This window comes from Mustelus asterias, chromosome 1, assembly GCF_964213995.1.
Source record: "Mustelus asterias chromosome 1, sMusAst1.hap1.1, whole genome shotgun sequence".
NCBI lineage: Eukaryota > Metazoa > Chordata > Chondrichthyes > Carcharhiniformes > Triakidae > Mustelus > Mustelus asterias.
Window position 1 is genome coordinate 199,240,093 of NC_135801.1, and position 12,302 is coordinate 199,252,394.

The 12,302-nt window shown below is 45.2% G+C and overlaps 1 protein-coding gene across 1 annotated transcript in view; it reads left to right on the forward strand.

Moving 5' to 3' along the window:
- Positions 1–12,302, forward strand: part of LOC144480823 (disintegrin and metalloproteinase domain-containing protein 12-like) — a 308,106-nt gene that overhangs the window by 55,506 nt on the left and 240,298 nt on the right. Inside the window, exons 5-6 of the mRNA XM_078200476.1 lie at positions 6,865–6,941; positions 11,778–11,952. Of these exons, the coding sequence (XP_078056602.1) occupies positions 6,865–6,941; positions 11,778–11,952 (252 nt within the window). The remainder of the gene's footprint in view (positions 1–6,864; positions 6,942–11,777; positions 11,953–12,302) is intronic.

Genomic DNA, 12,302 nt, shown 5'->3' on the forward strand with positions numbered 1-12,302 from the left:
CCTGTGCTGTACTGTTCTTTGTTCTTTGTTCTTTGATGAGAGGAGACCTAATAGAGGTATATAAGATGTTGAGAGGCATAGATCGGGTGGACTCTCAGAGGCTTGCCTTATGAGGATAGGCTGAGGGAGCTCGGTCTTTTCTCCTTGGAGAGACGTAAAGACTTACCTGGATAGTCACATGAGCAGCCTGGGAATGGAGGGATACAAACGATTGGTCTAGTTGGACCAAGGAGCGGCACAGGCTTGGAGGGCCGAAGGGCCTGTTTCCTGTGCTGTACTGTTCTTTGTTCTTTGATGAGAGGAGACCTAATAGAGGTATATAAGATGTTGAGAGGCATAGATCGGGTGGACTCTCAGAGGCTTTTTCCCAGGATGGAAATGTCTGCTACGAGAGGACACAGGTTTAAGGTGCTGGGGGGTAGGTACAGGGGAAATGTTGGGGGGAAGTTTTTCACACAGAGGGTGGTGGGTGAGTGGAATCGGCTGCCGTCAGTGGTGGTGGAGGCAAACTCAATAGGGTCTTTTAAGAGACTCCTGGATGAGTACATGGGACTTAATAGGATGGAGGGTTATAGGTAGGCCTAAAAGGTAGGGATATGTTCGGCACAACTTGTGGGGCCGAAGGGCCTGTTTTGTGCTGTCGTTTTATATGTTTCTATTTTTCTATGAAATGGGGTAAAGGTGGAAGGGAGAGTTCATACTCTGAAGTTGTTGAATTCAATGTACAGTCCCGAAGTGCTAGAATTCTTTGATGAAGTAACAGAAATGATCGATGAGGGTAATGCTGATGTGGTGTACATAGGCTTTAGAAGGCATTTGAGACAGAACCTCTCAACAGCCTTGTGAGAAAGGTTCTCGCTCATGAATTTGAAGGAACGACAGCAACACGGACCTCTCAGTGAGGGAGCATCTTGGGGATAGTGATCATAACTCTATCTCCTTTACGCTAGCATTGGAAAGAGATAGGATCAGGCAAGCTAGGAAAGTGTTTATCTGGAGTAAGGGGAAATATGAAGCCATCAGGCAGGAGATTAGAGGCGTAAATTGGAAGGAGGCATTCTCGAAAAGTACTGAAGTAAGGTGGCAGATTTTCAAGGAATGTTTGTCTGGAGTTCTGCATGACAACGGTCCGATGAGACAGGGAGGTGTTGGTAGGTTACAGGAACCGTGGTGCATGAAAGCTGCGCTGAACCTAGTCAAAAAGAAAAGGAAAGCGTACAAAAGGTTCAGAGAGGTAGGCGATGATAGGGATCTAGATGAGTATCCGGCTTGTAAGAAGGGACTTCAGAAAGAAATTAGAAGAGCCAGAAGGGGTCATGAGAAGGCCTTGGCAGGTAAGATTAAGGAGAACCCTAAGGCGTTCTATAAATATGTGAAGAGTAAAAGGATGAGATGTGAAGGAATAGGACCTATAAAAGGTGAAGGTGAGAAAGTCTGGACAGAACCGGAAGAAATAGCGGAGGTGCTTAATGAATATTTTACCTCGGTATTCACGGTGGAAAATGACCTGGGTGGTTGTACTACAGGATTGAGGCGGACTGAAAAGATTGAGTATGTGGAAATTAAGAAAGAGGATGTGTTGGAAATTTTGAAAAGCGTCAAGATAGATAAGTCGCCGGGACCGGATGGGATGTACCCCAGGTTACTGTGTGAGGCGAGGGAAGAGATTGCAGAGCCTCTGGCGATGATCTTTGCATCGTCGATGGAGATGGGAGAGGTTCCGGAGGATTGGAGGATTGCGGATGTGGTTCCTATATTCAAGAAAGGGAATAGGGATAGCCCAGGAAATTTCCGACCGGTGAGTCTAACCTCAGTGGTTGGTAAGTTGATGGAGAAGATCCTGAGGGACAGGATTTATGAACATTTAGAGAAGTTTAGTATGCTCAAAAGTAGTCAGCACGGCTTTGTCAAAGGCAAATCTCGATGATCCGGCACGTCTTGCAGAAGTTGCTGTGGCAGGGTTGCGTGGTGTCATGTGGCGTGCCGGATCATCGACACAGATGCCATCATCTCACGTGAGAACACCATCCACCAGGTACACGGTACATACTCTTGCAACTCGGCCAACATTGTCTACCTGATACGCTGCAGGAAAGGACGTCCCGAGGCATGGTACATTGGGGAAAACATGCAGACGCTACGACAATGGATGAATGAACACCGCTCGACAATCACCAGGCAAGACTGTTCTCTTCCTGTTGGGGAGCACTTCAGCGGCCATGGGCATTCGGCCTCTGATCTTCGCGTAAGCGTTCTCCAAGGCGGCCTTCACAACACATGACAGCGCAGAGTCGCTGAGCAGAAACTGATAGCCAGGTTCTGCACACATGAGGACGGCCTCAACTGGGATCTTGGGTTCATGTCACACTATCTGTAACCCCCACAGCTTGTCTGGGCTTGCAGAATCTCACTGGCTGTCCTGTTTAGAGACAATACACATCTCTTTAACCTGTGCTTAATGCTCCCTCCATTCACATTGTTTGTACCTTTAAGACTTGATTATCTGTAAAGACTGCATTCCAATCATTATTCTGTAAATTGAGTTTGTGTCTCGTATGCCCTGTTTGTGAGCATTTCTCCACTCCACCTGACGAAGGGGCAGCACTCCGAAAGCTAGTGGCATTTGCTACCAAATAAACCTGTTGGACTTTAACTTGATGTTGTTAAACTTCTTACTGTGTTTACCCCAGTCCAACGCCGGCATCTCCACATCATGATCCCCAGAACCCACCAGAGATTCCCATATTCCACCCAATATGTTGGAGATGCAGTGGTGAACACTGCAAGAGTTATTTCAGAACTCATGGAGAAGAATGTACCATCTGTTGCTTGCTGAGGAAGTTAACGATGATAGCAAATTGAAAGGAAAATATGTAAAGATTGGTAAGTCAGAAGATTGGACAGAATTTAAAAACTAGCAAAGAATGACTAAAGAGAGAAATTAGAGTCTGAGAGAGATCTATGTTAAAAGAGGAATGGAGGCATAGACTATTTTCTAAATGGGGAAATGCTTAGGAAATCAGAAACACAAAGGAACTTGGGAGTCCTTGTTTATGATTCTCTTAAGGTTAATGTGCAGGTTCAGTCAACAGTTAGGAAGGGAAATGCAATCTTTGTGTTCAGGTCGAGAGGCTAGAATACAAAAGCAAGGATGTACTTCTGAGGCTGTATATGGCTCTGGTCAGACCCCATTTGGAATATTGTGAGCAGTTTTGGGTCCTGTATCTAAGGAAGGATGTGCTGGCCTTGGAAAGGGTCCATAAGAAGAAGAAATCTCCATAAGAAAAAGAACCACCAGAGGAGGTTCACAAGAATGATCCCTGGAATGAAGAGTTTGTCATATGAGGAACGGTTGAGGACTCTGGGTCTGTACCCGTTAGAGTTTAGAAGGATGAGGGGGGATCTTATTGAAACTTACAGGATACTGCGAGGCCTGGATAGAGTGGATGAGGAGAGGATGTTTCCACTCGTAGGAAAAACTAGAACCAGAGGGCACAACCTCAGGCTAAACGGGCGATCCTTTAAAACAGAGATGAGGGGGAATTTCTTCAGCCAGAGAGTGGTGAATCTGTGGAACACTTTGCTGCAGAAGGCCTTGGAGGCCAGGTCATTGAGTGTCTTTAAGACAGAGATAGATAGGTTCTTGATTAATAAGGGGATCAGGGGTTATGGGGAAAAGGCAGGAGAATGGGGATGAGAAAAATATCAACCATGATTGAATAACAGAGCAGACTCAATGGGTCGAGCGGCCTAATTCTACTCCGATGTCTTATGGTCTTATCTAGCTGGAAATATAAGAGTCCATACAAGTGTTTAAAAAGGGAAAGTGTAACTAGCTGGTGCTCTTGAAAGTGAGATGGGTAATGAATAATAAGAAATAAGTAAATGGCAGAAGTGTTTAACAGATTTTGTGTCTGTCTTCACTGCAGAGGGCACTAACAATATTCCAGAAACACATGTAAATCAAATGATAAAGGGAGGAACGTAAAACAATTACAATTAATTACCTGGGAGATTACAGTGCCCCAACACTGCCTTTGCTCTCTGACTCTGATTATATGGCGCACACTGCTTTGGATTGCCTTTGCTTTCTGGCCCTGATTACATAATACTAACTGCCACAGGATTGCCTCAGGTGCTCCTCATACACCAAGCTCTTTCTTCCAGGGATCATTCTTGTGAACCTCCTCTGGACCCCCTCCAAGGCCAGCACATCCTTTCTTAGATATGGGGCCCAAAACTGCTCACAATACTCCAAATGGAGTCTGACCCACTCAAGTCATGTATCTCTGTCCACCGTTCCCCTCCCGTGGTCTAGTCAGCTCACCACAATCTTCCCTTAACCAGTCCAGCATGTGCCTTCCAACTTCGTACCTTACTTCTATGTAGTCACACAGCTCCCTCAGTCAAATATATACCTTCCCTGCCACTGGTTTTGCCTGCACAGCCTTGACATAGAATGGGAGCAACCAAGAATTCTCTGGAGCGTAGGAGGCCTAGGGCCTCTTATAGAGGTCTATAAAATAATGAGGGGCATAGATCAGCTAGATCGTCAATATCTTTTCCCAAAGGTAGAGGAGTCTAAAACTAGAGGGCATAGGTTTAGGGTGAGAGGGGAGAGATACAAAAGTGTCCAGAGGGGAATGTTTTCACACAGAGGGTGGTGAGTGTCTGGAACAAGCTGCCAGAAGTAGTAATAGAGACGGGTACAATTTTGTCTTTTAAAAAGCGTTTAGACAGTTACATGGGTAAGATGGGTATAGAGGGATATGGGCCAAACGCGGGCAATTGGGATTGGCTTAGGGGTTTAAAAAAATGGGTGGCATGGACAAGTTGGGCCGAAGGACCTGTTTCCACGCTGTAAACCTCTCTGACTCTATGACTTGAAGAGAATGGTGAAAGGTAGGTGAACATTGCCAACCTCAAAGTTACAAGTGCAGTTTGTCAAGTACTTGTCAGTTATGTTTGGTCATGATTCACACTGGTCTGATTATCTGCAGGTGTGGTGATGAGATTGCAGGTCTGAACTTGGTTTATATAGATTTTTAGGTTTCTAAAATTAGGGGCGCAATCTTACGACCTCGTTCCACCTGTCGTTTGGCAAGGTAAGGTGGTACGATTAGGTGAGATGCAAAAAATCAGAGACATGCCCATTTTTTTGCCCCCCTGATTTTACCGGCCTTGTTTTGCTGGCGAAATCTGGGTGCAAAGCCAATTTCAAAATTAATGACATGCTGGCCAGCATTTATTGCCCATCCCTAGTTGCCCTTGAGAAGGTGGTGGTGAGCTGCCTCTTGAATCGCTGCAATCCATGTTCTTTGGATTTCCCCACAATGCCGTTAGGGAGGGAATTCCACGATTTTGACTCCGCGACTGTGGAGGAACAGCGATATATTTCCAAGTCAGGATGGTGAGTGGCTTGGAGGGGAACTTGCAGATGGTGGTGTTCCCATGTAACTGCTGCCCTTGTCCTTCTAGATGGAAGAGGTCATGGGTTTGGAAGGTGCTGTCTAAGGACCTTTGGTGAATTGCTGCAGTGCATCTTGTAGATGATACGTAGTGCTACTACTGAGGAGGAAGTGGATGTTTGTAGATGTGGTGCCAATCAAGCGGGCTGTTTTGTCCTGGATGGTGTTGAGCTTCTTGAGAGTTGTTGGAACTGCCCCCATCCAGGCAAGGGGGAGTATTCCATCACACTCCTGACTCGTGCCTTGTCGATGGCGGATAGGCTCTGGGGGGTCAGGAGGTAAGTTACTCGCTGCAGTATTCCTAGCTTCTGATCGTTGGGCCTCACTGACACTTACCTATTCAGCGGTCGGGCTTTTCACCGGCAGGAATTACAGCTGGTCTCCACCAGCGGAGACCAAATGTGATGGCCTCGCTACGGCGATCAGAGGCCATTGAAGCCCCCATGTGGTTGTGGATATAGCTGGTCAGTGCCCATGGGGCAGTGCCAGGCTGGCACCCTGGCACTATCCCATGGGCACCCTGGTGCCCTGTGGGTACATTGCCCAACGGGCACCAGGGGCAGTGCCAAGGAGACGGGGCCTGAGCAGGAGTGGAGCCTGATTGGGGCTATGGCTATGATGGGGGGGAGGGAAGGGGAACTCTGCAGGGGCGGTGATCGGGGCGGGAAGGGGAATTCTGTAGACAGGAGTGATTGGCGGGGGGAGTGGGGTAACTCTGTAGACAGGAGTGATCAGCGGGTGGAAGGGCAGTGATTGGTGGAGGACTAGTGGCAAGTCCTTGGGGCAGGTGGGGATGGTAGAACGGCACAGCGGGTGATCAGCAGGGGAGTGGGGACTCCACCAATGTCTGCAGGGTAGGTGGGGGGCAGGCAGCAGGAGGTCTCCCACCAGGAGGCTGGGACATCTGCTCAATGGCGCCCCAAGTGCTCAGCGGCTGGCTTTACTGGTGAACTTATGCTACCCTCTCTCCCCGAAGAATCGCATCCTGGTACTTTTTTTGCAGTTCGCCAATAAACCGGCACAATTCTCTCCCATTTTCCTGCCTATTCAGCCCTTAGAATATTTCAATCAGCCTTATGACCAGATTTTGCTGGTAAAATAGGGCCAGTGTGGTCGGGGAAGGCGAAAAGATCGCCTCCCGCCCGATCTTACCACCGAAAGTTGGGCAGGATGAGGTGGTTATATCACGCCCCTGGTTTCTTGGGGGGGGAAATTTCAACCTAAATGTCCTACTCCTACCTGTAATTTGAATGTTTGTTTGTCAACTCCTCTTTCAATAGCTTCATCACACTGCTGGTAATGCAATGCAATATATGGAAGCACTTCATCAGGAGTTATTTTAGGATGTTAGGAGTATCAGGAACTTTAATGTTCAAATTTAACTACCTTATTACAGTATCGATGTTGCTATGGGGGCTCCGTCAGAAGATTCCCCGGATCTCAGGTCTCTGCAAGTATCTGCTCAGGACTCAGGTAAAGGAACTGAAACTCCATCTGAGATTGTGACTCAATTTAGTGAAATTTGGATTTATAAATGTAATCTGTAGTCTGTTTGTTCAGTTGAGTAATAATTACTGTGACATTAGTGTCCCTTTAAGAAAGGTTTTTTAAAAATCATGATCTCTGCAGCTCTCACAGTCAGTGTTTCTTAGCTCACAGCCTTAGCTGACATCATTATGTTGCCAGGCTGACTACAATGAGTCCTTTTATTGTTACTTAAGTAGTTTCAGTGGGGTTGTTTGTATTTACTCTGGGATTAGTTTTACGACCCTGCATTGTTAGGAGGACAGTCATGTGTTTTTGGAAAGGTGTTTTTTTCCCAGTGAGTTTAAGGTTTCATTTTTAGTTCTAAGCTGTAGTTGGGTTTTAACAGGGATAGCAAACTGAACGGAAGTCTCTCTCTTCCTGTTTTATTTGGAAATTCTGCTGGTGATTTTAAAGTAAGGTTTTGCCTTTGTGAAGGAAAGAATCTGCTATTAGTAATTTGCCTAAAGTCCCTGCGATTCTGGGAAGCTGTTCTGACTTCAACCTGTTCTGAGCGTATCAAACTGAGAGTTTTCAGTTCTCTAACCAAAGGACTCAATTTCGAGTATCACATGAGCATTAGTCTGTGCTGCACTAAACCTGTAAAAATGTTTTTTTTTGCCTATGGGATTGGGTTGACTGGCACATTGTAGATATCTATGTTAAGGGTTATACATTATCATGATTGTTTGTTTCTTGTTTGTAATTGATTAAACTTCTTGTTTATTTTCTTACTATACATGTTAACTATATTCTTAAATAAACTTTGTTTGATAAAGGTTCCCCAGTGGGTCACTTCAGTCATGCCTGAAGTGAAATATCTCATGCTTATCCCAGCCAAATTCAAGGTGCAAAACTTATGATTCAGGTGGGCTTCACAAAACACTTTGGAGTTTCTCACCTGAACCATAACATTACTCACTGTGTAACTGTACTGGGATGAGTGTATTCAGCAGGGTAGGGATTAGTCACTGTGTAACTGTACTGGGATGTGTTTATTCAGCAAGGTAGGGATTTCTCACTGTGTAACTGAACTGGGATGTGTTTATTCAGCAGGGTAAGGATTAGTCACTGTGTAACTGTACTGGGATGTGTTTATTCAGCAGGGTAAGGATTAGTCACTGTGTAACTGTACTGGGATGTGTTTATTCAGCAAGGTAGGGATTTCTCACTGTGTAACTGAACTGGGATGTGTTTATTCAGCAGGGTAAGGATTACTCACTGTGTAACTGTACTGGGATGTGTTTATTCAGCAGGGTAAGGATTAGTCACTGTGTAACTGTACTGGGATGTGTTTATTCAGCAAGGTAGGGATTTCTCACTGTGTAACTGAACTGGGATGTGTTTATTCAGCAGAGCAAGGATTACTCACTGTGTAACTGTACTGGGATATGTTTATTCAGCAGGGTAAGGATTACTCACTGTGTAACTGTACTGGGATATGTTTATTCAGCAGGGTAAGGATTACTCACTGTGTAACTGTACTGGGATATGTTTATTCAGCAGGGTAAGGATTAGTCACTGTGTAACTGTACTGGGATGTGTTTATTCAGCAGGGTAAGGATTAGTCACTGTGTAACTGTACTGGGATGTGTTTATTCAGCAGGGTTAAGGAATACTCACTCTGTAGCTGTAGTGGGATGTGTTTATTCAGCAGGGTAAGGATTAATTACTGTGTAACTCTACTGGGATGTGTTTATTCAGCAGCGTAAGGATTAGTCACTGCGTAACTGTACTGGGATGAGTTAATCCAGCAAAGTAGGGATTTCTCACTGTGTAACTGTACTGGGATGTATTTATTCAGCAGAGCAAGGATTACTCACTGTGTAACTGTACTGGGATATGTTTATTCAGCAGGGTAAGGATTAGTCACTGTGTAACTGTACTGGGATGTGTTTATTCAGCAGGGTTAAGGAATACTCACTCTGTAGCTGTAGTGGGATGTGTTTATTCAGCAGGGTAAGGATTACTCACTGTGTAACTGTACTGGGATGTGTTTATTCAGCAGGGTAAGGATTAGTCACTGTGTAACTGTACTGGGATGTGTTTATTCAGCAAGGTAGGGATTTCTCACTGTGTAACTGAACTGGGATGTGTTTATTCAGCAGAGCAAGGATTACTCACTGTGTAACTGTACTGGGATATGTTTATTCAGCAGGGTAAGGATTACTCACTGTGTAACTGTACTGGGATATGTTTATTCAGCAGGGTAAGGATTACTCACTGTGTAACTGTACTGGGATATGTTTATTCAGCAGGGTAAGGATTAGTCACTGTGTAACTGTACTGGGATGTGTTTATTCAGCAGGGTAAGGATTAGTCACTGTGTAACTGTACTGGGATGTGTTTATTCAGCAGGGTTAAGGAATACTCACTCTGTAGCTGTAGTGGGATGTGTTTATTCAGCAGGGTAAGGATTAATTACTGTGTAACTCTACTGGGATGTGTTTATTCAGCAGCGTAAGGATTAGTCACTGCGTAACTGTACTGGGATGAGTTAATCCAGCAAAGTAGGGATTTCTCACTGTGTAACTGTACTGGGATGTATTTATTCAGCAGAGCAAGGATTACTCACTGTGTAACTGTACTGGGATATGTTTATTCAGCAGGGTAAGGATTAGTCACTGTGTAACTGTACTGGGATGTGTTTATTCAGCAGGGTTAAGGAATACTCACTCTGTAGCTGTAGTGGGATGTGGTTATTCAGCAGGGTAAGGATTAATTACTGTGTAACTGTACTGGGATGTGTTTATTCAGCAGGGTACGGATTAGTCACTGTGTAACTGTACTGGGATGTGTTTATTCAGCAGGGTATGGATTAGTCACTGTGTAACTGTACTGGGATGTGTTTATTCAGCAGGGTAAGGATTACTCACTGTGTAACTGTACTGGGATGTGCTTGTTCAACAGGGTATGGATTAGTCACTGTTTGATTTGATTTGATTTATTATTGTCACATGTATTAACATACAGTGAAAAGTATTGTTTCTTGTGCGCTGTACAGACAAAACTTATCGTTCATAGGGAAGGAAACGAGAGAGTGCAGAATGTAGTGTTACAGTCATAGCTAGGGTGTAGAGAAAGATCAACTTAATGCAAGGTAAGTCCATTCAAAAATCTGACAGCAGCAGGGAAGAAGCTGTTCTTGAGTCGATTGGTACGTGACCTCAGACTTATGTTTCTTTTTCCCGAAGGAAGAAGGTGAAAGAGAGCATGTCCGGGGTGCTTGGAGTCCTTAATTATGCTGGCTGCTTTGCCGAGGCAGTGGGAAATGTAGACAGAGTCAACGGATGGGAGGCTGGTTTGCGCGATGGATTGGGCTACATTCACGACCTTTTGTAGTTCCTTGCGGTCTTGGGCAGAGCAGGAGCCATACCAAGCTGTGATTCAACCAGAAAGAATGCTTTCTATGGTGTATCTTTAAAAGTTGGTGAGAGTCGTAGCTGACATGCCAAATTTCTTTCGTCCTCTGAGAAAGTAGAGGCATTGGTGGGCTTTCTTAACTATAGTGTTGGCATGGGGGGACCAGGACAGGTTGTTGGTGATCTGGACACCTAAAAACCTGAAGTTCTCGACCCTTTCTACTTTGTCCCGATTGATGTAGACAGGGGCATGTTCTCCTTTACGCTTCCTGAAGTCGATGACAATCTCCTGTATCACTATACTGGAATGTGTTTATTCAGCAGGGTAAGGATTAGTCACTGTTTTGGGATGTGTTTATTCAGCAGGCTAAGGATTTGTCACTGTGTAACTGTACTGGGATGTGTTTATTCAGCAGGGTAAGGATTAGTCACTGTGTAACTGTACTAGGATGTGTTTATTCATGATGTGGAGATGCCGGCGTTGGACTGGGGTAAGCACAGTAAGAAGTCTCACAACACCAGGTTAAAGTCCAACAGGTTTATTTGGTAGCAAATACCATAAGCTTTCGGAGCAATGCTCCTTCGTCAGATGGAGTGGTCTCTGTTCTCAAACAGGGCACAGACACAGAAATCAAATTACAGAATACTGATTAGAATGCAAATCTCTACAGCCAGCCAGGTCTTAAATGTACAGACAATGTGGGTGGAGGGAGCATTCAACACAGGTTAAAGAGATGTGTATTGTCTCCAGACAGTACAGCTTGTGAAATTATGCAAGTCCAGGAGGCAAGCTGTGGGGGTTACTGATAATGTGACATAAATCCAACATCCCGGTTTAGACCGTCCTCATGTGTGCGGAACTTGGCTATCAGTTTCTGCTCAGTGACTCTGCGCTGTCGTGTGTCGTGAAGGCCGCCTTGGAGAACGCTTACCTGAAGATCCAAGGCTGAATGCCCGTGACTGCTGAAGTGCTCCCCCACAGTTCTCTTCCTGTGTCTGTGTCTGTGTCTGTGTCTGTTTCTGTGTCTGTGCCCTGTTTGAGAACAGAGACCACTCCATCTGACGAAGGAGCTCTGCTCCGAAAGCTTATGGTATTTGCTACCAAATAAACCTGTTGGACTTTAACCTGGTGTTATGAGACTTCTTAATGTGTTTATTCAACAGGGTAAGGATTACTCACTGTCTAACTGTACTGGGACATGTTTATTCAGCAGGGTAAGGATTAGTCACTGTACTGGGTTGTGTTTATTCAGCCGGGTAAGGATTACACATTGTGTAACCGTACTGGGATGTGTTTATTCAGCAGTGTGAGGATTATTGGAAAATCCGTTATTCACAGAGTAATGATTACTCAATGTGCAGTGAAAGACTTGCTTTCTAATCAGTGAGGTCAGGCTAACATGAAGTGTTTTCTCTCCTGCAGTGCTCTGATTGTGTTCAGCAATCGCAGTTACATCATTGAACATCTTGCAGGGGATAAACATGGCCGCCATTTATTATACCGACCTGAGGATCTCCCTCCAGGACCGAGTAGCTGTGGAGTTAAAAACACCTCCCCTGAGTTCACCCTGACTGATCATCTGCTGCGTTCCCGGAGGGTGAGTAAAGAGTGCAGCAACTGACTGACTGAAAACAACAAATTAATTCCATAAAAATTACAAAAAATAAACAAAGCGTTAAAGCCAATCAGCTCATGTAGATCATAGAATCATAGAAACCCTACAGTACAGAAGGAGGCCATTCGGCCCATCGTGTCTGCACCGACCACAATCCCACCCAGGCCCTACCCCCATATCCCTACACATTTTACCCGCTAATCCCTCTAATCTACGCATCTCAGGACACTAAGGGGCAATTTTAGCATGGCCAATCAACCTAACCCGCACATCTTTGGACTGTGGGAGGAAACCGGAGCACCCCGAGGAAACCCACGCAGATACGAGGAGAA